At 37.5% G+C, this 26,640-nt stretch overlaps 1 protein-coding gene across 1 annotated transcript; it reads left to right on the top strand.

Moving 5' to 3' along the window:
* Nucleotides 1-2,055: 2,055 nt before the first annotated feature.
* Nucleotides 2,056-6,748, top strand: LOC145122748 (aluminum-activated malate transporter 12-like). Its single transcript, XM_079058318.1, has 6 exons — nucleotides 2,056-2,450; nucleotides 2,584-2,724; nucleotides 3,252-3,524; nucleotides 5,162-5,283; nucleotides 5,393-5,536; nucleotides 6,008-6,748. Exons 1-6 carry the CDS (start codon nucleotides 2,153-2,155, stop codon nucleotides 6,602-6,604), a joined length of 1,575 nt encoding a protein of 524 aa, XP_078914444.1. The 5' UTR covers nucleotides 2,056-2,152; the 3' UTR covers nucleotides 6,605-6,748.
* Nucleotides 6,749-26,640: the final 19,892 nt, after the last annotated feature.

The raw sequence follows: 26,640 nt of genomic DNA, 5'->3' as shown, positions 1-26,640 counted from the left end.
AGGGCACCACACCAAAGTGTTGTGTTATTGGTACGGTGTAAACCCTAAGTCACCGTCACTTTAGAATGCGGTGCTCGTACACTGTTCGGCTTAAACCTCTTATTTTTTTATAAACGATAAATGACTCAATAATTACGTCCAACAATTATTAATTTGGAAACCAACCTTTAAACTTCGGAAAGATTTTACCTGCCCTTGTGACTATCTTTCCTTTTCAATATGATTTCAAATAGAAGTTGACTTCTTTAATATGTACGTCACCTTTAAATGGACAACATGTGACACCAAACCGGCTATCAAACTTTTTCTCTATGTAACAATTAACATCACCACGCGCGGACATTTATTACTTGTAACTGTTCTATTTCAATAATATATATTAAAGAACGATTCTTAGAGTGTTACCTTAGAGTATTTAAAATTTATGGTTTCATGTAGACCTGACAATTTGATACACGACACGAACACGATACGAGTTTTTCGTATATGTGTTTTAGAAATTCGTATTTCGTGTTTATTCGTGTCTGACACGTATTTTAAATTCGTGTTTCGTATCTTACACGTGTCAAACACGAATTTACCTGTTTAGACACGTATAAGACACGATACAAATTCATGTTGACACGTGGCACGTACAAACACATATAAACACATATATACACATATATACTTTAGGGTTAAATTTTGTATTTTTAATATATTAGGGACCAATTTCGTAAATGTCAATAATTAGTTTATAGCCCTAGCTTAAAAAAAGCCATTAAAAACGTGTATATTCGTATTTTCGTGTAACACGGCTAAAAAGCGTGTCTATTCGTGTCGTGTCACGTGTCACACGAATTTTTTACGTGTCGTGTTCGTGTTTGATACCCCAAACATGTTTTATAATTCGTGCCGTGTTCGTGTTTACCAAATTCGTGTCGTGTAAATTCGTGTCTGATACGAATACACGACATGCAGACACGGATTGTCAGGTCTAATTTCATGAAAGGGTTGAATGAAAAGCATACTAAGTTAATTTGAACTTAAATGTTTATTCAATTGTTTGAATGCAAGAAAATGAGAGCTTTCCTAATATGGTTTTGAAGTGGCAGATTATTGAGCTTAATTTGTAAATTCAACAAATTATAAAAATTAAATAATCAAATTATATAAAAATAAAATATTATAAACCCATTAAACTTTATAAATTATAAATGTATTTAGTTTTTATAAACTTGGCATATAAAAAAGTATCATTGGTTTATAAATTTTCCATTGCTTAATATTTTGAAATTATATTTTGTGTATGATTAAAGCTTTTATATTTTGTACTCATTGAAATACAACATTAAATGTTTTTTTTTGTTTTTATTATATTATTATTATTATTATTATTATTATTATTATTATTAATAAGTGGAGATAGAGTATTATGAACTAATCACTAAAAAAGAAAGGTTATTTTAACGTTATAGGATATCCTCTCTAAAAATAACTTTTCCAAACAAAAAATTTATACTTAAAGAAATATTTCTAATACATTAATTTTTTTCTTTCTTTTGTAAACGTTACTTATCTTTACTATTGTTAACTATATGTTATAACATGTTATAAATTGCATTAATAAAACATTAGACAATTATAAAACTAATACATAAAGTCACAGCAGGCTTTTATCCGATTAAATTATCACAACATACTTTTATTCGGTTAAATCATTCAACCTTTTTACTGGTCATACTCTTGCACATTATTTCTCAGATTTAAAATAAGTAATGATACACAGCGGGTTGTTTGGGCTTAATCTCTTCTCTGGAAAAACCATTATTACCTATTAAATTTTCAAAAAACGCAAAAAAATCTAAATATTGACCGGACCTCTACGAAAAATTAGGTTTTATACTATGTCCGAATATTATAACTATATAAATTTATCGTCCAAAAATCCTTTCTATACATATAGATGCATGCATAAAATCACCCACATAGGCACATACAGTACACCTATCAAATTTAACCAAGTAGCTTTTTAACCACCCACATACACCTATAAATTTAAACAAGTCGCATATAGCTAAGGGTGGCATTAATACAACTTCAACAAATTTTGACACCTTTCTCTACAGACCAAAAGTGTTTGATCTCATTCTTTCTATTAAGAGTTTTCAATATGTGTTCCATCGATGTTGCTGCTTCTTCTGTTTCCAGTAAGTACTCTGCTACAGACGTTCTGAAGAATCGAGTAGGAGTTTACATGGAGACGACAAAGAAGTTTTTAGGGTTGACATGTCAGAAAATTTTGAAAGTGGGTCGAGATGATCCACGAAGGGCAATTCATTCAGTAAAAGTTGGATTATCACTCACTTTGGTTTCTTTGCTATATCTTTTAGAGCCTTTGTTCAATGGGATCGGGCAGAACGCCATTTGGGCTGTCATGACTGTTGTGGTTGTGCTTGAGTTCACTGCAGGTAATTTATTAAGTTTTTATATATAGTTAGTTACAATTGGTTTCATGCATCAATAATTGATATATTAAATTTAATGGTTTATATATGAAGTTCTAAATTAATTAATAATATTTATTTGTTTATTTATTGAAAGGGGCAACGTTATGCAAAGGATTGAATAGAGGTCTTGGAACACTGTTGGCAGGATCATTGGCTTTCTTATTCGAGTATATCGCTAGAGAAACTGGGAAGGTTTTTTGTGCCATTTTCATAGGAGCTTTGGTCTTTTTGATAGGTAAATATTGAACACTAGCTGTTTATTTACTTTGGAGTAAATGTAAAAAAACAACAATAATACTTCGATTTGTTTCTGAATTATAATACTTTCTATGTTATAATTTATATTTTCAATTTTTTATTGAAACACCTTTTGAAGGGGTGTTTGACTAAGCTTATGACTTTTCATAAGTATTTTTCAACTTATAGCTTATAATTAATAAGTTAGGGGGAGTTACTTATTGATTTTGATTTATTTCCGATATGATACATTGATAAGTTATTTCTATCCAAACACTCCTTTTAACTTATACAGGTATGGAACTGATAATAAGTTAAAAAATGAGCTTAAATAAGCTTAGCCAAACACCCTCGAAAATCTGCATAACTATAATATTGTATTTTAAAAAAAAATTATTATAACAGTATACTTTAAAATATCTATTCAATTATAACAAATTTACTTTAACAAATCATAAAAGTATATTGATATTTTTTGCATTTAATCATGTTATGTTTACATTTTATATCAATTTGTGTTTGCAGGAGCTATGAGTACGTATTTGAGGTTTTTTCCAACAGTAAAAAAAAATTATGACTACGGTGTCATTATATTCCTCTTGACATTTAATTTAATTACTATTTCAAGTTATCGTGTTGAAGACGTGCTAAAGATAGCTCGTGAGCGACTCTACACCATGGCTATTGGATCTGGGGTTTGCATTGTCATGAGCCTTTTTATCTTCCCGAACTGGTCAGGAGAAAATCTTCATAATTTTTCGGTATCTAAAATTGAAGGTTTGGCAAAATCAATTGAAGGTAAGTGATTACGATTCTTGAAATATCGTGTTTCAATAGTTTTTGCAATTTAAAAGGTAATCATAAAAAATATGAACAATTTTATAAAACATTATCGGGTGTTTGGGGCTGTGTTTCAAAAATAATTTAACTTTTTAGAATTCAATAAGCTAAATTGAGTACTTTTCAAAATCATTTTTCCCCATCTTTAATAAATAGTTTTCATGAAATCTAGTAACTCAAAACTCTTTATAACTTTGAGATAAAAACACTATAATATCCTTAATCAAAACTCTCTTTTCTTTTCCTTCTTTTCTTTTGTCATTTACAACTATAAATAGTTTTTCAAACAATAAATAATTCATAACTTATAACTTTTTGTTACCACGTAAACTAATTCAAACATTTTGAAAAAAAATCTATTTTGCTACCAAATCCCTATTCTAATAAATAAATAATTTTAATCTTCATTTGTCAATTGTCACTCTAATACAACTCCTTATTAATATTATCTCATGTATCATGTACATATATTAGGTAACTCATTTCAAAATTTAAATTTACATTTTCTAATTATATCTTAAATTTGAATTTATAATAACTTTAAAAGTTTGATATATATCTCCTAATTAATAATTTATTTAAAATTATTTATTTAAAATAACTAATTAATAATTATAAATTTTTATTGTTAAAATTGAATTAATTTTATAACCGTGGTTCTACGGGTTATAAACTAGTCAAGTAATAAATAATAAGTACGTTTAAAAGGAGGTGCTAATTTTGAAACACCCCTTGTGACATGATAGAGAACTCCGTTGTCACAATAAAAAGATAAAGTTAATTAGTTAAATAAAAGATTTTATATATCAAGTTTTTTATAATTAAATCTTAATTTTTTTCTTCTAAAAACAATCTCATATTTTCAACAGGTTTGTTGACAATACATTTTTAGGGAAAAAGATTTGAGGTTTAATCCAAAATATATAAAAACAATGTGAGGGCGAAGATATAAAAAATGTAAGGGCAAATTAAAAAGTGAAAAAATGTTAGGGTCAAACCGAAAGAAATAGAAACGGTGACGATTTTTTAGAAAAAAAAAAGATGTATAATCCGAAAAAGAAAAATAATATATATATATATATATATATATATATATATATATATATATATATATATATTAAATGTGCAAACTCTTTTGGCCAATATTTTTTTTACGGGTAAATAATTATTAGATTTTATTATTAGTTATTATGTATAAAAAATATTAATTTTAGATAAAATATTTATATTTAGAACTTATATTTATATTATCTGTTCGTATATTTGATGTAAATTAATTAACATCGGTGTCTAGTTTAAGAAATATAAACTAATTTATATACAATAATTTAATATTTTAAAATTGTCATTTTGCTCTAAATTAAACTTTTTAATAATCTTGCTTAAATCAAGGCTTCAAACTTTTGGCAAATATTAATGATATATTTATCTATAATTGATTTGTACAAAAAACTTTATAATTTATACATTTTAAAATTCAAGATATGATTAATATGTTTTATAATATAGTATAAGAAATAAGATATATGATTTTTTATGTTAAAGGTAAAAGTAACTTTTAAAATGTATTTAAGTGAGATTTTAAAAAATTGCAGCTTGTGTCAATGAATACTTTAGCGACAGAGAAACAAACGTGGGGAAAGATAACTCAATGGAGGATCCTATTTACGAGAACTATAAGGCAGTTCTAGACTCGAAGTCCATAGACGAAACCCTGGTATAATACTTTTTGTTGTTTTAGATGCATATTATAATTAATGAGTTCTTGGAACATATCGGAAAAAAATATTTTGAGTTAGATTCAATAAAATTGATATAACTTACAGGCATTACATACGAGTTGGGAGCCACGACACTCATGGCATTGTGATCCAATCCCCTGGCAACAATATGTTAAACTCGGAGCTGTTCTTCGACATTTTGGATATACGGTCGTTGCTCTTCATGGATGTTTACGGACTGAAATCCAGGTACCTTTTGCCCATATAAAGTGTTAGCTTATTAAATGTTGTATGGATAAAGTGCTTAATAGACTAATAATACATAATACATGTCTTAAACAAGAGTGTTGTATATATAAAGACGGTTTCTTTTAAAATAAATAAGTTATCTAAAATAAATGATCGTCTTATCTTTTTATGCAATGATGGAGTTAGCAAGCGATTTCTTTTTATGGTATGGCATTATGTATAGCTATATATGAATGTTTTCTATTATGGTAAAATACACAATTTTTTCCATTAAGTGCTAATATTTCACAAATACAGCCTCATTTTTTTTTATTATTTTTCCTACCGTTACATAAAATATGAGCCATTTTTCTGAAAGTAGAAAATAATTTGAACATCATTTATGCACACACATTTTATCAAACCAAAGCTATTGCTAATTACCTATCAATTATTGCATAAAATTTGATCATTCCATTTTGGCATTTTCAGACACCAAAATCCGTTCGATTGTTGTTTAAAGATCCATGCACTCGCCTAGCAACCGAAGTATCCAAAGCCCTAATGGAACTAGCAGATAGCATACGAAACCGTCGCCAATGTTCACCAGAAGTACTCTCCGATCACCTCCACCAAGCCTTACAAGACCTAGACACAGCCTTAAAATCACAACCGCGACTCTTTCTTGGGCCGAACGGCCCCAACAACACCGCAAACATGCTAGCCCTAGTGGCAGAAACAACACGATTAAAGCCTGAAAAGCAGTTATCAAGTGTAAAAACCGAATCATCAGCATTATATGAGTGGAAATCAAAAAGAGTTTCCAAGCAGTTGGAAGTGGAGGGGAGGTTCTTGAGGCCGACATTGAGCAAGATTGCAATCACGAGTTTGGAGTTCTCAGAGGCGTTGCCGTTTGCAGCATTTGCAGCGTTGTTGGTGGAGGCGGTGGCAAAACTTGATCTTGTGATTGAAGAAGTGGAGGAATTAGGAAGGATTGCTTGCTTTAAAGACTTTGATGACCATGTGATTGTGGACGTGGATGAGAAATCTAAAATGGAGATTAATTTGCCTTCTGATCCTGTCGAATAGTTTTAATAGTAATAATAATTAATTTTTCCTGTTATGGACTTTGTATTTGTAAACCATTTATTAGAAATTTGATAGTTTAAGACTGACTACTTTGTGTTATTATTGATTGTGTACATGTATGTCATTGAAAGCATTTGAAAATCAAAAGGATATTAGTATATCTTTTATTAACGATAAGATTGCCAAACCTATTCTTATATGGTATCAGCCAATTTCCGATCCCTTCCTAATCAATTCTTATAGCCAACACTATCTCTTCTTGATAATGGCATCAAAAAGCTCCTCCAAGATGGTACTCTTTATCTTAACACCATCTTTTATATGCTAACCACCAAGTTATCCTCTTCAAACTATCTCTATGGAAGAACCAAATTACTCCCCTTCTCAAATATCATAATTGAATCACTCATATTAATGGTTCCTCTGTTCCTCTTCCTGAGACAATTATGGTTGATGATAAAACTTCCCCTAATCCCTTTTTTGCTTCATGGGAAGAAGTCGATCATAGAGCCATTATCATCCTTCAATCCTTCCCCACAGAAGAAGCCATGGATGAAATTCTCGGCCTATCTATTGCTTCAGATGTTTGGGTCACACTTGAAGCCGCATACTGTCATGTTTCTGTTGAACGTATGCAAAATCTTAAGGACTATCTTTGCCAACTACAATAAGGTTCCTCTTCTGTCTCTAACTATTGTTGAAATTTTAAATCAGTTAGTGACCATCTTGCAGCCATCGGTCAACTGGTAGATTAGATCGATAAAAGTAACTGGTTTTTGTGTGGTCTTGGTCCGTCTTTTGAAACTTTTTCTACAACTCATAGGTCTATTAAACCGATACCTCCTTTCCATGACCTTCTTTCTTAGGTAGAAAGTCATGAATTATTCTTATGATCTGTTCATGGTTCCGCAGCTCCCCCGGTGGATTTTAATGTTCACTCTTTTCTCTCTCTCTCTCTCTCATGCTACTTCAAGTCATGGATTGTCACAACTAGCATTTTTGGCTAGGAAATTCTATTTATGTATGATCAAGTCTTGATATATCTTGTAACTTTAAGATTGATGCTATACATGTTATTCATTTAAAAAACAACTATTCGAATCAAAATTCACTCGTGAAGCCCTAAACCTAATTCGATACATTTCATACACTCTACTTTGGGGTTGTAACCCTAATTTCCCGATTCAAATATTTATTAGGCCAGGAATCATTTATTGGGCCTAATGGGCCAATAAACCCACAACTTGATTATTTTGGGCTAAAATACTTCATTTGGGCCCTAGTTGGACCCACATTCATTAAACTATAACATTTTGGGCCATAAGAGTTTTCATGGGCCTTATTGGGCCTAAAATGTCTCACTTTGTTTTCATGGGCCTTATTGGGCCGTAAACAATTTTCTTGAACCTCAATGGGCCGAAAACCCATTCTTTTTGTCATGTTGGGCCGTAAACACCTATGTGGGACCACATGGATCAAAACTCCCTAATGGGCCAATGCAAGAACAAGCCCAAGGTCCATATTTTCTTTCTTTCCCTCCCATTCTCGGTTTGTGATATAAAAAAAAGATGGAGGAAGATTAAACATGTGCATGACAACACATGTTTAACCTTCATGTATCCATGGGGAAATATCATGTTTCTAGGCAAGGTAATTACCCCACAAATAACAAGATTTGTATATCTCTCTCTCTCTCTCTCTCTCTCTCTCTCTCTTCTCTTCTCTTCTCACTCACTGCCATAAGAGCCACCACCACCACCAACATAATTCATTCAAACACAATATTCTCTCATCCTTTCCTCTCTAGCATAAGAAATACCTCTCTCCATTCTTCCAATTTTCGTGTGTGTTTGTGTGGGTGTTCAAGAACACTTCATCAAAGCTCAACCATTCTTGGTAAGTTTTAACCAAACTCTAGGTTTATTACCATCCATTTAAGCTAAATCATTCCTCATACACACATGTTTTCGTGATCTATGCTCCTAGAACTCTCAAGGAACTGAAATTCTTCGCAAGAAGCAACTAGGCCGAAAACATCTTCTTCACTTCTTCAAAACCGAATCCAACAACCAAAGTGAGTTCATACCCCTTGTTTTCGGTTTTATATTGTTTTTGGGGGAGGATACAAGTTTCTTTGTGTTAGACCTATGTGTTTATGTATGTATATGTGTGTTTTTCCATGTTATATGTTGTGATTATGTGTTAAAACCTCATGAAACTCGAAATTGCTAACAAAACTTGGTGATATTTGCAAACTAAATCATTAGATGCAACTTGCTATGAAAATGGAAAGTTTAAAACATGTTATGATATACTAGAAAACAATCCAAAAACGTTTAAGGGGCCATTTTTGACAAATAAACAAAAATGTGAAGTCTTTAGGACATTCACGGTTTTTCAAGGACCAAATGAGTCATTTTTATATAAAAATGGGTCTTAAAGATATTTATGGTTTTACAAGGGCCAAAAGTGTTAATTTTCACAAAATGGGCTTAAAGTTGGGCCTTTACGGTTTCATGGGCTAAATTTGTAAACTTTTGACTTTTGTGGGTTAAATTTTCATTTTAAACAAATTTGAGCCAAAAAGGTAAATTTTCGGTTAAATGGGCTGAAAATGTAAATTTTATTAAACTTGGGCCAAAAGGTTAAATTTCTATACATTTGGGCCGCAAATGTAAATTTTCATCAAAATTGGGCCGAAAATGTTAATTCTAACAAAAATGGACTAAAAATGTTATTTTATTTAAAATACTCCCTTAAATGTAAACTTTTGATTGTAAGGGACCTAAAGTGTCATTTTTACCTAAAATGTGCCTTAATTGTAAATTTTCGGCTTAATGGGCCAAAAATATCATCATTACAAGAAGTGGACCTTTTATATCATTTTGGTAAACAATTGAGCTAAAACAAACAACGTAATAACAAACAGACAAAATACGTCATTTTCACTTTTATTGGGCCTGGAAGATACATTACATGTTTATTGGGCCTTAGTGGTCCATTTACATGCTTGTTGGGCCTGGAATATACATTACATGTTTATTGGGCCTGGTCCATTTACATGCTTGTTGGGCCTGGAATATACATTACATGTTTATTGGGCCTTAGTGGTCCATTTACATGCTTGTTGGGCCTGGAATATACATTACATGTTTATTGGGCCTTAGTGGTCCATTTACATGCTTATTGGGCCTGTAATATACATCACATGTTTATTGGGCCTTAGTGGTCCATTGACATGCTTATTAGGTCAGATACTTTCACCACACGTCATTGGGCCTTAGTGACCCATTTATATGCTAGATAGGTCTTGTATATTCATTTCATGTTTATTGGACCTTATAACCTAAATACATACATGGAAACATTAATTTGAAACGGTAAACAATGTGATACACTATTCGCGTAAACATAGTTAAGATTCTAGTGAGACGCTCTTTCATTCGTACCTACCTAGTGTCCTGTAGTTATAACCAGAGTCTCCTGGAGGGAGAGCGAGAGTTTGTGTATAGATCTATACGAGGTTGACAGCCCCGCACCTGAGCTGTTCGTTACAGCTAGACTAGGCCAGTCTAGGGTGACTAATGTCTTACCTTAAACAAGTCGACGCCTGAAAAATGTCACACCCCAAAACCAGAACGGCGGAATCGTTCGGGGGTGGAGGACGTCATGTTCAGTATCACAACAATGAATAATAGTAAACAAGCAACAACATCATCCATTGCATTAATAATATAATTTAATACAAGTGTGTTCTGTCAAGTTAATAGACACCAAAAATATGAATCAAAATAAAAGATGAGTCTTGAACGAGCTCCATCTTCTCAAAATCTGGCACCGGTACCTGTCTACTGTTGACCTCAGAATAGAAGTTATTTTGAAAGAGTTTATCAGCTTTAAAGCTGGTGAGATCATAAGTATTTTAGTGTCTGTGTTTGTATGAAAGTGTTTGTAAGTATGTGATGTACAAGTTTGTAAATGTTTGTAAAGGTTTGTAAGTATTTGAACTCTCCTAGAAAACCCTATGTTTTCTACTAAAAGTAGCCTTCTACCAAGGCATCAACTGTTTGTATGTAAGACTCTTGTAAGAGTATGTATTTTCCCAAATATGACTATCATTAACCAAAAATATAGTTTTTACATTACCGTTCATTGTGTGAAGATCGCAAAGTGAATGCAATGGGAAAATAAAATAGTACTATAGTGTTGTATTAAGTAACTACTGCTGTACTAACTACCTTAAACCAATTGTTATTTAAAGTACCATGTGATCGGCCTGTACCATACTACCGACTAGAAACACGACGATGTAAGACATCGGAAGAAATGACGTTTGGCACCCGTAGACTTGCAATTCCCACTGTAGCGAGCAGTAAGGTGTAGGATAGTCAATCCAGTATATATCTATACACAAACTCAACGCTCTCCACTTAAGGAGATTCTGGATACAAAACGAGCCATGACAGGTGATGCCATGCCCCGTTACGTGGCTCACATAACTGTAGTAGTGTTCTTGTATATGTATTGTGTGTACTAGCTGTATTGTGTGTTCTCTCTCTGTCTAGTATGTATGTATGTTCTCTCTGTTTCTCATAATAGTGTGTTCTCTTGTATGAACTGACTCATTGTATGTTTCATTGTTCTAGTAATAGTATTAGTAACTTCCTAAACTACACCTATTGTAGTTTACTAGTAGTATTGTTTGTATGTATGAACATGTTTGTATACCTTTGCTACCCAAAGGTATTGAATAGAAAGAAGGAACTTTTATATCTATATACATATACATAATATATAACTAGGATTCAAACGACCTTCGGACAAACAACTGATACCCTAAGTCCACAACCAAACAAGGAACAGGAGGTAAGGTGAGCTATCAGTCCTAAGTCCTTTCAATCCTACTTATATAACTATATCTATATAGATACACATTTAACATAATATAAGTTTAAAAGAGTTTAATAAAAGTATTTGACATGTAAAAGAGTTTGTAAAACAATTTGAAGTAGTTTGTTTGATAATACAGTTTGAAAAGTAAGAAATCCACTTGTTTGGTAGTTATTAATCACATGTGATTGATATAATAACTATAATAGTTCAACTTGTATTCCCCCCCATAAAAGCATTTAAAATCATTTAAAAGGTTGATTAAGGGGTATGAACTCACCTGTAGTGAGTGGTTTGGATGAACGGATGTTATAGGATGCTAAGTGTCAAGTGAAGGCTTGAGCACACACAAGGATCCTAGTTAACATATAATAACACATATATGTATCCAATTAGTCATTAAACAACTAATTAACCAAGTTAAGACATCCTAGGACATGAAAAACACTTGATTCAAGTGCTATAAGTACCAAGGATTGCATCTAAGGGTTGTAGGGCCTTGCTTTTGAGTTTAAGGTCCAAGGGTAAACTCTTTTGGAGTTTACGGTTTTGGGTTTACGGCCGTAAACCCATGGTAGTTTCTACCATTTGGTGTTTTGTGGTCTTATAATTCATAAAGAAGTGTCCTAACTTCAAGTCTAGGCCTTAGGAAGTGATTGTGGCACCATTGCTCCAACTTATAGAGATTACAGCCCATGGACCATTTCTCCATGAGTTTACGGCCGTAAACTCTAATGGTTCATGATCTTTTTGATGTTTAAGGTCCTAAACACTACAAGGATGTGATCTAGACTAGTATCCAAGGCTTGGTAAGGGACTAGGGCTCACAATGGCCCTTTCATTAGGGTTTACGGTCCAAGAACATGTATTGACCGTAAACACCTTTGATCTTGTGTTTCTTTGTGTTTTCTAGTTGATTAACAAGTGTAACAAGCCTTACAACACACTAGGGTAAGAGTACTTACAATATAGGAGCTTGTAAGGGTGTTTAAAGTCCAAGAACACTAGTGTGTGTTCTTGGTGTTCTTGGTGGAATGAAGAACACTTGAAGATCTACACAAATGGAATGATTTCATGGATGAAATCATGTAAGATCACTAGATTAAGGAAGATATAAACTAATTAAGGAAAGAAACACTTACAAACTTGAAGATCAAGAAGGAAAATCGGATGATACTTGAGAGGATTTTGATGTTCTAGTCTTGAAAATATGACAAAGTGATAAAAATGACTAAGTGTCATATTTATACTCCTTAGAGTTTACGACCGTAAACACCATGTTTGGGCCGTAAACTCCAAACTCTTGGAGTTTTGGGACTTTATTGATGCACAATAAACCCTAGGGTATCCTCTCTCTAGTTATCTCCTGAAGTACTAAGCTTTAAAACACTCAAACTGACTCCAAAAAGCTTAAAAGTTAGCAGAAACAATTCTGACTTCTATTGAAGTGAGTGGTTGTACAAAATAAAAATTTCGGGTTGTCACATCATCCCCCCGTTAGAAGGAATTTCATCCCGAAATTAGAGGTTAAGCAAATAAGTAGTTACAAATAACTAAGTAAAAAGACGAGGATATTTCAGTTTTATCTGATCCTCTCGCTCCCAAGTGAATTCAGGTCCTCGCTTGGCGTTCCAGCGAACCTTCACTATCCGGATACGGCTTTGTTTCGTTTGCTTGACCTCCCGGTCCATGATCTCTACAGGTTCTTCCACGATGTTGAGGCTCTCGTTGATCTCGATCTCGTCGAGTGGGATTACAAGAGTCTCGTCGGACAGACACTTTTTCAAGTTCGAGACGTGGAAAGTAGAATGTACGTTACTGAGCTTGCGGGGTAAGTTAAGTTTGTAAGCTACAGGGCCGATTCTAGCGAGCATCTCGAAAGGCCCTATGTATCTTGGATTTAGCTTTCCACGCTTTCCAAAGCGTATCAAGCCTTTCCAGGGTGAGACCTTCAATAGAACATGGTCGCCCACCTGGAATTCCAAAGGTTTCCTTCGTTTATCTGCGTAGCTTTTCTGTCGGTCTCTAGAGGCTTTCATTCGTTCACGAATCTGAACGATCTTCTCTATTGTTTCCCGAATGATCTCCGGACCCATGAGAGTGCTGTCAGGAACTCGTCCTTTAGCTAACTGGGTATCACCCACCTTAGCACAGCATAGAGGCGATCTGCACTTTCGGCCATAGAGGGCCTCGAATGGAGCAGCCTTTATGCTCGTGTGATAACTGTTGTTGTAGGAAAATTCGACAAGGGGTAAATGAGTATCCCATGATTTCCCAAAGTCGATCACACAGGCTCGCAACATATCTTCCAAGGTTTGGATAGTCCTCTCACTTTGTCCGTCGGTCTGTGGATGGTAGGCTGTACTCATGTCCAGCCTAGTTCCTAGGGAACTTTGTAACGACTGCCAGAACCTCGAAGTGAATCTCCTATCTCTGTCCGAGATAATGGATATGGGAACACCGTGCAGTCGTACAATCTCCCGTATGTAGGTTCTTGTAAGCTTCTCCATCTTGTCTGATTCTTTAATAGGCAGGAAGTGTGCGGACTTGGTCAATCTGTCGACGATGACCCATATGGTATCAAGTCCACCCGTTCTCTTGGGCAACTTGGTTATGAAGTCCATAGTGATCCGATCCCACTTCCATTCCGGTATCTCCGGCTGCTGTAGTAGACCCGAGGGTTTCTGGTATTCGACCTTGACCTTGGCGCAAGTAAGGCATTTACTCACGAAGGTAGCAATCTCTGCTTTCATGTTAGGCCACCAGTATAGCTTTTTAAGATCCAGATACATCTTATCTGAACCTGGGTGAACGGAATAACGAGTGTTGTGCGCCTCGATCATGACCAAGTCTCTGAAACCACCGTGTTTCGGTGTCCAGATCCGATCCATGAGATAATAAGCTCCGCCACCCTTGACTTCCAAGTTCTTATCCATCCCTCGCAGGGATTCACCCGCCACATTTTCAGGTTTCAAAGCGTCGAGCTAAGCCTCCTTAATTTGCATGGACAAGTGTGAATGGATAGTCATAGTCAATGATTTGACTCTACGACCAGAGTATTCTTTCCGACTTAGGGCGTCAGCTACTACGTTGGCCTTGCCAGGATGATAGCGAATTTCACATTCGTAATCACTGAGTAGCTCGACCCACCGTTGTTGTCTCATGTTGAGCTCCTTCTTGTCGAATATATGTTGTAGGCTTTTGTGGTCTGTAAAGATAGTGCTTTTTGTACCATACAGGTAGTGTCTCCAGATCTTCAGAGCAAACACAATTGCTCCTAGCTCAAAATCGTGTGTGGTGTAGTTGACCTCATGTGTCTTCAGCTGTCTCGAGGCGTAGGCGATGACCTTACCTCGTTGCATCAGGACACAACCGAGCCCTTGATTTGACGCATCACAATAGACAACAAAGTCTTCTATTCCTTCGGGGAGGGATAATATTGGTGCGGTGCACAAGGCTCGCTTGAGCGTTTGGAACGCTCTCTCCTGCTTCTCTTCCCAGTCAAAGGCCACGCCCTTCTGGGTCAAAGTCGTGAGAGGTTTTGCAATTCGTGAGAAGTTCTGAATGAACCTGCGATAGTAGCCAGCGAGGCCTAGAAATTGACGAATTTCAGTAGGCGTCTTCGGTGCTGACCAGCTCTCAATGGCTTTGATTTTGGAAGGGTCCACGTGTATTCCCTCCTCGCTAACCACGTGCCCTAAGAATTCGACTCTTCGGATCCAAAATTCGCATTTCGAGAACTTCGCATAGAGCTTCTCCGAACGCAGTGTTTCTAAGACCTGTCGCAGATGTCGACCATGCTCCTCCTTACAACGAGAATAGATAAGTATGTCATCGATGAAGACGATGACGAACTGATCCAAGTAAGGACGACACACCCTATTCATTAAATCCATGAATACCGCGGGCGCGTTTGTTAATCCGAACGACATCACTACAAATTCGTAGTGCCCATAACGAGTTCGGAAGGCTGTCTTCGGGACATCCTCCCCTAGCACTCGTAGTTGGTGATATCCGGATCTTAGATCGATTTTTGAAAAGAAGTTCACCCCTTGCAGTTGATCAAATAAATCGTCTATACGAGGCAGAGGGTAACGATTCTTGATGGTCAGTTTGTTGAGTTCCCTGTAGTCGATGCACATACGAAACGATCTGTCTTTCTTCTTGACGAACAAGACTGGAGCTCCCCAGGGTGAGAAGCTTGGTCTTATAAAGCCCTTGCCGAGCAGTTCGTTAAGTTGACAGGACAGTTCCTGCATCTCTGCAGGTGCTAGACGATAGGGCGATTTGGCCACGGGGGTAGCCCCTGGAACTAAGTCAATTCTGAACTCGACTTGATGTTGCGGAGGTAATCCTGGGAGTTCTTCCGGAAAGATGTCGGGAAAGTCGCGTACTACTGGAATGTTCTGAATGTCTTTCGTTTCTTGGCTCACATCTACCACATGAGCAAGGAATGCGCGACATTCCTTTCGCAAGAATTTCTGAGCTTGAATGCTCGAGATGATACGCAGGTTCGTGCCAGGTTTGTCGCCATAAACTACTAGAGTTTCGCCTGACGGCAGATTAAGGCGAACAACCTTTTCATAACACATGATGTCGGCATGATGAAGACTCAACCAATCCATGTCGATAATGACGTCGAAACTTTTAATTGAGACCGGCATGAGGTCGATCGAAAATGAATGGCTATCTAGAGTTAGGGTACACCCTATGAATATACTGCTAGTGCTCTCCGTCTTTCCATTAGCCATTTCTATAGTGAACGGTTCTTTAAGTGCTCGTGATTTTTGCTTAAGTAAATGAGCAAAGTTTTGGTTCACGAAACTCCTCTCCGCTCCACTATCAAACAGTATACATGCATAAGAGTTATCGAGGAGAAACGTACCAGTGACCACTGTGGGGTCGGAAACCGCCTCCTCGTGGCCTATGGCTAGTACCCTTCCCACTCCACCGGCATTCCCTGCCTTTGGGCAGTTCCTCTTGTAGTGGCCCACCTCGCCACAACCGTAGCAAGCTTGGCCCACACCAGCGCCGGGGACTTGGGTGATTGGTCTTGCTGGAGCCTTGCTGAAGCGGGCAGTGTGCCCCTTCCTGCTGCAGTTAGAGCACTGCATTTCACGACAGGCTCCAATGTGGTGGAAGTTGCACTGGTTGCACTTAGGCAAACTTCCAGCATACTGCCTTACCGGAGCAGCAGCGGCAGGTGCTATCGCAGCATGAACTGCCATGACCTACTGCTTTTTGCCAGCCTTCTTCTTCTTTTTGTCATCCCAGAACTTCTGCTTGTAGTCAACGGTTTTGGCGGGTTCTGAGATGGCCAGGATTGTTGTTGCGGCCGGGGTACGAACCCCATGGTCAATGAGCCGCTGTGCCAACCGCTTGGCACTATCGAATGTAGTAGGGTTTGAAGCTAACACATTCCCCTGAAATGGAGGCACCAACCCCCATATGTATCTCTCTATCTTCTTTCCCTCTGTATGAACCATGCTGGGACAGAGGGCCACCAGTTCACAGAACCTGGCGGTGTAGGAGACTATGTCGGAGCCTTTCATGGTTAGACTCCACAGTTCCTGCTCCAGCTTTTGGATTTCGCCCCTCGGGCAGTACTCTTCAATCATAAGCTCTTTAAGAGCTTCCCAGCCCATAGCATTAGCCACTATGAGAGATAGTGACTTGACATGGCTATTCCACCATGTCAAGGCTTTTGCCTCGAAGGTGCATGCGGCAAATTTGACTTTGCTTCCCTCCGAGCATGAGCAAATCTCAAAGATCGACTCTGTCTTTTCGAACCATTGCGAGAGGGCAATGACTCCGCCAGTCCCTTTAAAGGACAGTGGCTTGCAGCTAGTGAAGTCCTTGTAGGAGCACTCTCTCAAGCGCACATGGATTTCACCATGAGTAGATTGAACAGGGGTTCCTCCTCCAGTGGAACCAGAAGAATGATATTGAGCCATGGCTGTTGCCATAGCCGCAGCTACTGCAACATTTAGAGCTGCCGTATCGATTTGAGGAGCAGGTGGTGTTGCAGTTATCGGAGGATCGCATCTCATTGATCGACGTGGAGGCATCTTTCAACTATAAGTTTACAAAGATGAAGATATTGATAAGAATTTAATAGGGAGAATTTGATGTGAATGCCTCATGGACTAACTCTCCATACTCCAACAGCACAATTGAACAACATGATTAAATGTAGATCTAGTACTAACAGATGATAACATTTGGATAATAATTTCCATGAGATTAGATATCTGTCAATAATACTGGTATTACAGATGTAACAAGTTCGGAAAAAAATGACCTAGAAGTAGGTCTTACATCAAACCAAGATGGGAAAATTTTGACAGATCTACGACCTAATCAAGACCTAACAGGTCCAAGTTCTAACGAAGGTAGGAAATTAGACTAGAGTTTTTACATAAATTAAGTTATATCCAAAAGAGAAGTCGAGGAGACTCTAGCGGCGACGAGAACTACTAGAGTGAGTTCTTGATTCAGGCAGACGACGCTCTATGTCTCGCATGCGCCTTTCATACATTGACTGCCTAGCCCGAAGTTCCCTAACTTCAGCTTGGGATGTAGTTAGCTGTTGCTACAGAGTCCCATTGGTTATCCTAGCCCTTTCCATAGCTACCTCGAGTTGGCGAATGCGGACCGTGTTAACGCCAGAGTTGGCGTCAATCTCCAACACTCGGTCGATAGTTGCTCGACCTTGCTCGGTGTTCCGAGAAATCCTTCGGACCATGATGGGCAGGACACAATCAGCTGAACCTCCCTCGGTGAGGTTGTAAAAGCTTCTGTCTCCATTGTAGGGAATGAGTTGACCCTGTTCTTGACTCCATCTATTCAAGTTTGTGGCCCACAGAGGTGTGGGTCCTTGAAATGTTGGACGAGGGTTCGGGTTTGGGTCTTGAGCAGCTGGGGGTAGGTTGTTGACTTCAGGTTCTGAGTCAGAACCATCAGAAAAACCTTCAACTTGGTGATCATCCAAAGGGATCAGGTGATCATCTTCTGGCTCTTCTCCAAGCCATCCAGCATTGCCGTTGTTGGGATAGTACGGGTCTCCGGGAAGATGGAATCCAGCCATGATATCTATGCGAGAAAAGGGGTAAAGAAATAATTAATAGACGAACTAACTAGATAATTTATAAGATGATCTTTATTAGTTAATTCAATACTTGCTTAATGCATACCAGTTATATGAAAGCAAAATAGGATAGACCTTCGAATAAGTGATCCTAACTCCAAATCCACAACCAAACAAGGAACAGGAAGAAAAGCAAAGATCACAGATTCTAAGTCTATGACATCCTAGTCACATATAACCTTAGTGTATCCACTTAGCAATTATTGACCTACTAATAAAAACCTTTAATTCTCAGATAAGTAATTGTAGTAACACAAAATACTCCTATAGTATTTTAAGTTTATGTTCTGTTCTACTATTCTCATTGTAGTAGTGTTGGTAAGTTTTTAGGCTTGTTGCAACCTCACAACCACCCTTAGGCACATGCTAGTCACTCCTCGGATAATATAGTTGATCAGGCTTATCTTCCCAGGGTTGACTATATGTTTCTAAGTCTGATTGTGTTGTCCAACAATCGTAATACTTTTGTTCTGTCCTAGTGAAACTGATTTTAGTATGAATGCAGGTATGTATACTTGGTTAAATATTTTATTATTTAAAAGTATAAACTCTTGGTCAGAGTATTTTAATCTTGTTGTGTTTATAGTTTGTATATCTTTTATGGGTTGATATACTCGATTCACTATAAACAATGCTCTGATACCAATCTGTCACACCCCAAAAAAGGAACGGCGAAATCGTTCGGGGGTGGAGTACGTAATGTTCAGTATCACAACAATGAATAGTAGTAAACAAGCAACAACATCATCCATTGCATTAATAATATAATTTAATACAAGTGTGTTCTGTCAAGTTAATAGACACCAAAAATATGAATCAAAATAAAAGATGAGTCTTGAACGAGCTCCATCTTCTCAAAACCTGGCACCGGTACCTGTCTACTGGTGACCTCAGAATACAAGTTATTTTGAAAGAGTTTATCAGCTTTAAAGCTGGTGAGATCATAAGTATTTTAGTGTATGTGTTTGTATGAAAGTGTTTGTAAGTATGTGATGTACAAGTTTGTAAATGTTTGTAAAGGTTAGTAAGTATTTGAACTCTCCTAGAAAACCCTATGTTTTCTACTAAAAGTAGCCTTCTAGCAAGGCATCAACTTTTTGTATGTAAGACTCTTGTAAGAGTATGTATTTTCCCAAATATAACTATCATTAACCAAAAATATAGTTTTTACATTACCGTTCATTGTGTGAAGATCACAAAGTGAATGCAATGGGAAAATAAAATATTACTGTAGTGTTGTATTAAGTAACTACTGCTGTACTAACTACCTTAAACCAATTGTTATTTAAAGTACCATGTGATCGGCCTGTACCATACTACCGACTAGAAACACGACGATGTAAGACGTCGGAAAAAATGACGTTTGGCACCCGTAGACTTGCAAGTCCCACTGTAGCGAGCAGCAAGGTGTAGGATAGTCAATCCAGTATAGATCTATACACAAACTCAACGCTCTCCACTGAAGGAGATTCTGGATACAAAACGATCCATGACAGGTGATGCCATACCCCGTTACGTGGCTTACATAACTGTAGTAGTGTTCTTGTATATGTATTGTGTGTTCTCTCTCTGTCTAGTATGTATGTATGTTCTCTCTGTTTCTCATAATAGTGTGTTCTCTTGTATGAACTGACTCATTGTATGTTTCATTGTTCTAGTAATAGTATTAGTAACTTCCTAAACTACACCTATTGTAGTTTACTAGTAGTATTGTTTGTATGTATGAACATGTTTGTATACCTTTGCTACCCAAAGGTATTGAATAGAAAGAAGGAACTTTTATATCTATATACATATACATAATATATAACTAGGATTTAAACGACGTTCGGACAAACAACTGATACCCTAAGTCCACAACCAAACAAGGAACAGGAGGTAAGGTGAGCTATTAGTCCTAAGTCCTTTCAATCCTACTTATATAACTATATCTATATAGATACACATTTAACATAATATAAGTTTAAAAGAGTTTAATAAAAGTATTTGACATGTAAAAGAGTTTGTAAAACAATTTGAAGTAGTTTGTTTGTTAACAAAGTTTGAAAACTAAGAAATACACTTGTTTGGTAGTTGTTAATCACATGTGATTGATATAATAACTATAATAGTTCAACTTGTGATCCCCCCCCCATAAAATCATTTAAAATCATTTAAAAGGTTGATTAAGGGGTATGAACTCACCTGTAGTGAGTGGTTTGGATGAACGGATGTTATAGGATGCTAAGTGTCAAGTGAAGGCTTGAGCACACACAAGGATCCTAGTTAACATATAATAACACATATATGTATCCAATTAGTCATTAAACAACTAATTAACCAAGTTAAGACATCGTAGGACATGAAAAATTCAAGTGCTATAAGTACCAGGGATTGCATCTAAGGGTTGTAGGGCCTTGCTTTTGAGTTTAAGGTCCAAGGGTAAACTCTTTTGGAGTTCACGGTTTTGGGTTTATGGTCCCAATGGGTTTACGGCCGTAAACCCATGCTAATTTCTACCATTTGGTGTTTTGTGGTCTTATAAGTTATAAAGAAGTATCCTAACTTCAAGTCTAGGCCTTAGGAAGTGATTGTGGCACCATTGCTTCAACTTATAGAGTTTACGGCCCATGGACCATTTCTCCATGAGTTTACGGCTGTAAACTCTAATGGTTATTGATCTTTGTGATGTTTAAGGTCCTAAACACTACAAGGATCTGATCTAGACTAGTATCCAAGGCTTAGTAAGGGACTAGGGCTCACAATGGCCCTTTCATTAGGGTTTACGGTCCAAGAACATGTCTTGACCGTAAACACCTTTGATCTTGTGTTTCTTTGTGTTTTCTAGTTGATTAAAAAGTGTAACAAGCCTTACAACACACTAGGGTAATAGTACGTACAATATAGGAGCTTGTAAGGGTGTTTAAAGTCCAAGAACACTAGTGTGTGTTCTTGGTGGAATGAAGAACACTTGAAGATCTACACAAATGGAATGATTTCATGGATGAAATCATGTAAGATCACTAGATTAAGGAAGATATCAACTAATTAAGGCAATAAACACTTACAAAGTTGAAGATCAAGAAGGAAAATCGGATGATACTTGAGAGGATTTTGATGTTCTAGTCTTGAAAATGTGAAAAAGTGATAAAAATGACTAAGTGTCATATTTATACTGCTTAGAGTTTACCGCCGTAAACACCATGTTGACGGCCGAAAATCGGCCGTAAAATGCACAATAAACCCTAGGGTATCCTCTCTCCAGTTATCTCCTGAAGTACTAAGCTTTAAAACACTCAAACTGACTCCAAAAAGCTTAAAAGTTAGCAGAAACAATTCTGACTTCTATTGAAGTGAGTGGTTGTACATAATAGAAATTTCGGGTTGTCACAAAAAACGTCATGACAGGCAATTCTGTCATATCAAGCATGGTTATAACGACTCACATAGAAATTAAATCCACTGTAAAATATATGGAATACATATACATTTCTGCAGTTACAATACTATACAAACACCATTTTACGGTCTTTGGATTTAAGACCACAACACTTTTACAAGAAGAAAATATTGGATTTTCTGGGAAAACTTACATTATACAATTACCTTCTATTTACAACAGAATACATAGGATTGCTGGAATACACTCTTTATACATTTTCAAAATAGAAATACACATGCATTAATACAAGATTTGATACAAAGCGTTCAAACCATTTATTTCTTTTACAGAAAATATCGGATTTTCTGGTGTTTACAAAGTGATACAAACTTTTCATACAAATATGCTTATGAAGTCACCAACATTATATATGTTGACCATTTTCAAAATAACTTGTATTCTCAGGAAATCGTTACGCAGGTTGGCCTTCAAGAACTCATGGATTTTTGATGTATTTTTGCTATCATCGTACACTTATATTTTGGGAATGTAACTTTGTAAATCAAAACATTGATGTAAACAATGACGGTTGTATTATTATATGTGTGGTGATGATGTTGTCTTGATTCAATTATATACACTGTGATGGTATTATGAGATGAAGTCACCCAAACCCCCGGACGTTTCCGCCGTTTCTTCGGTTCGGGGGTGTGATATATTGATATCAGAGCAGTGTTTATAGTGAATTGACATATCTAATTATACAATATATGCAACTATAAATACATTGGGACTAAACTAATCTAAACAAAATAAATAAAATACATACCTATGTGTTCATCATTATAATAACAATAAAAGTCTTTGGAGGAGTTGAACATCGTGGTTAAACCCGGACAGTTATGTAGTCGTATTGGGAAAAATATAGCTTGATCAACTATATTTATTCAAAATACGACCAACATGTGTGTGGGAGTGATCGTGATGGGCAATGAATCTAGAAACTTACCTACCTCGTATCCAAAAAGTTTTGATAACTTAAACATAAACAATTAAATTACTATAGGACTACTTTAAAATGCTATCTACACACACCCCCTTACACACCTCCACTTCTCGCGCAAATATCATGGCCGAATACCAGCAAGGTGACCTTTACTATTAGGCCTTGGTGGCCCACGGGTGGATGGAGGAGGAACCTGAAATGGTTCAAGAGGCAGATCCAGGGATAGGACCTGAGGAGTATCTAGAGACAGATTACGAAGACGAGGGATCCGATGAGGATACTGAAGAGGTAGAGGGCATTGGGGAAGTCCCTAGTGAATCCCACCCTTTACAGATGATACTAGATTCACACATAGCACGAGAGGACCCCACAGACCGGACGCGCTCCTTGGAGGAGGAATTTGCCATTCTCAGGCAACAACTTTTTGCATCAGAAGCGAGAGCAGTTCGGGCGGAGCAAGAGAGAGACGAAATTACTCGGGAGATGAGTGAATTGGCTGACCGTTTGGTGTGTTATTTCGACATCTGAGCACCACCACCAGACACTTCCCGTTGCGACTAGGATCAGCTCCACCCCTCCTCACTATTGTTATGATTCTCTTTTATGTACTACTGTATGTAGGACTGGTTTTATGTTTAAGTGATTACACTACTCATAAAGCCGTTATGCTGTCGGATCATATTTTCTCTATATACTGTATGCCTTTTTAAAAGGCATTTTTTCATGCTCTGTACTACGAATATTATATCGTTAATGAAGCAGTTATGTTTTATTTGTGATGTTGTTATCTGTTATGTGTTCTATTTTCCTTATTTCATGATATTGCATGAATTCACTTATATGCACAACCGAACCATTGAAAACATTATATACCAAAGGAACACGAAACCACAAACCACTATGTACTCACCATCTTTATGTTCCATGATAGAAAATTCCTCGAACGTACATTCGTAGGCACAAAAATACGGCACCACCACCACCACCGCCTCCGCCAGAGGTGAACTCTGCTGCTTTCCAAGCAGCAGTCTTGGCTGTAGTCACAACAGCCTTGGCACACATCCAAACTGGGAACAATGGTGGCGGTAACGGTCAAGGAACTGGAAGCTCGAACCAAGGAATGAAACAAGGTCCTACAAAAGTCTGTACCTACAAGGACTTCTCAAGTGCCAAACCTCTAACGTTCAATGGGACTGGAGGTGTAATAACTTTTAAGCGATGGATAGAAAAGATCGAGTCAGTTTTTCAGATCTGCGGATGTCCAGAAGAATGCAAGGTGAAATTTGCAGCTTGCACGTTTGTCAAACAAGCGCTCTCGTGGTGGAATGGTCATGTGGAGGCTATGACACTTCCATTGGCAAATTCCATGCCATGGGGGCGGGGGGGGGGGGGGGGCTCAAGGAAATGTTGATGGCAGAGTATTGTTCCCATGGGGAAGTATAGAAACTGGAGCAGGAGCTATGGAACCTTACAGTACAAAACTCAGACATCGATGCTTACATCTCAAGATTCAGTGAATTCCCACTTCTGTGCCCGGGTATGATCACGTCAGAAAGGAAGAAGATCGAGCGGTTCATTTGGGGATTAACTTCTCTAATCCAAGGAAATATAATAGCAGCAAATCCTGAGACTTATGACAGTGCTAAAAGGCTAGCTAAGAAGCATTACGACCATCACAACAAGAAAGGAGCCAAAACTGCTGAGACTGAGACCAAGAAGGAAGGGAATAACAAGAAAAATAGGGACAACAAACGAAAGGGGCGACAGAACAAGGAATCCTCTAAAAATCAGAAAACTGTAGCAGTCCACGCTGCTACCGCCCAAGTTGCGCCAGCACCAGCTGCTCCAGCCTCATATGCGCAAACAACTACCAAGCCTTACTATGGAACCTTACCAAAGTGTAACAAATGCAACTACCACCACAATGGCGAGTGCAGAGACCTGCAGTGTACCAATTGCAACTGCAAGGGGGACACCGCCCGGTACTGCAGATCTCAACCCCAACAGAACCAACAGCCAAACAACAAGAACAACAACAACAACAACAACAACAACAACAACAATAACGTCGGGGCCATTCATACTTGTTATGGGTGTGGAGGAACTGGCCATTTTAGACAAAATTGCCCCAAAGCCTACAACCAAGGAGCAGGAGGATCGGGCAGGGTCCTGAATTTGGGTCAAGGAGAGGCAGCTCAAGACCCGACGGTTTTTACTGGTACGTTTCCCCTCAACAACAATTACGCATGCATTCTATTTGATAGTGGGGCTGAGCAGAGTTTCGTGAGTAATAAATTCAAACACTTACTAAACCAACAACCCCATAAGCTAAGCGAAGCCTTCACGGTGGAGATGGCTAATGGGAAAACAGAAACAACAAAAGATATATACATAGGGTGCACTCTTACGTTAAATAATCATTTATTCCCAATCAACTTGATGCCAGTAGATATTAGGAGCTTTGATGTGATTATAGGCATGGATTGGTTAAGCCCTCACCATGTTGACATTATGTGCCACGAGAAGGCCGTTCGCCTTCACCTCCCCAATCACGAAACCCTAATAATCTACACTGATAAACTTGTCGCCAATCTCCGTCTTATCTCGTGCATCAATGCACAAAAATGCATGCACAAGAAAAATATGCCTTCCTCGCTCACATTGTGGATCAAGCAAAGGAATAAATAAACATTCCTAGTGGCATGTGACTTTCCGGACGTATTTCCTGAAGACCTTCCGGGAATACCCCCAGAAAGACAGGTTGAATTTCGAATCGACCTAATACCTGGAGCCACATTAATTGCCAAATCAAACTACAGGTTAGCTCCCGCCAAAATACAGGAGCTATCCAGTCAATTAAGCGAGCTTCTGAACAAAGGATTCATCAGGCCAAGCTTCTCACCCTGGGGAGCTCCGGTCTTGTTTGTCAAGAAGAAGGATGGATCCTTCAGAATGTGCATCGACTATCGGGAGTTGAACAAACTCACCATCAAAAACCGATACCCACTCTCTCGGATTGATGATCTATTTAACCAGCTTCAAGGAGCTAGTTATTTCTCTAAAATAGATCTAAGATCCGGTTATCATCAACTTCGATTCCGAGAAGAGGATATTCCAAAAACTGCTTTCCGAACCCGATACGGCCATTACGAATTCGTCGTTATGCCCTTCGGTCTGACAAATGCCCCCGCAACATTTATGGACCTCATGAATCTAGTCTGCCGCCCATTCCTCGATAATTTTGTAATCGTCTTCATTGATGATATACTCATATACTCTCGAAGTAAGGAGGAGCACGGTCAGCACCTCCATATATGGAAACTCTGAGAGCTGAAAAGCTATATGCAAAACTCTCCAAATGCGAGTTCTGGATTTGCAGTGTAAACTTCTTGGGCCATGTAGTCAGTGAGGAAGGAATTCATGTGGATCCTTCCAAGATCAAGGCTATTGAAGGATGGACGATTCCGAAAACACCAACAAAAATCCGACAATTTTTGGGTCTCGCAGGCTACTACCGAAGGTTTATTCAGAACTTCTCCAAGATAGCCAAGCCCCTCACCACTCTAACACAAAAAGGCGTACCCTTCAACTGGACGGACAAGCAAGAAGCTGCTTTCCAAACCTTGAAGCGA

Source organism: Lactuca virosa, chromosome 6 (genome assembly GCF_052849685.1).
Source record: "Lactuca virosa cultivar CGN04683 chromosome 6, Lactuca_virosa_CGN04683_v6, whole genome shotgun sequence".
NCBI classification, from domain to species: Eukaryota; Viridiplantae; Streptophyta; class Magnoliopsida; order Asterales; family Asteraceae; genus Lactuca; species Lactuca virosa.
This window is presented reverse-complemented; position numbering and strand designations above follow the sequence as displayed.

Coding starts and splice junctions, on each gene's coding strand:
- LOC145122748 (XM_079058318.1), top strand. CDS start 2,153: ATGTGTTCCATCGATGTTGCTGCTTCTTCTGTTTCCAGTAAGTACTCT. Junction 3,525..5,161: donor TTTGGCAAAATCAATTGAAG/GTAAGTGATTAC, acceptor AAAAAATTGCAG/CTTGTGTCAATGAATACTTT. Junction 5,284..5,392: donor AGTCCATAGACGAAACCCTG/GTATAATACTTT, acceptor TATAACTTACAG/GCATTACATACGAGTTGGGA.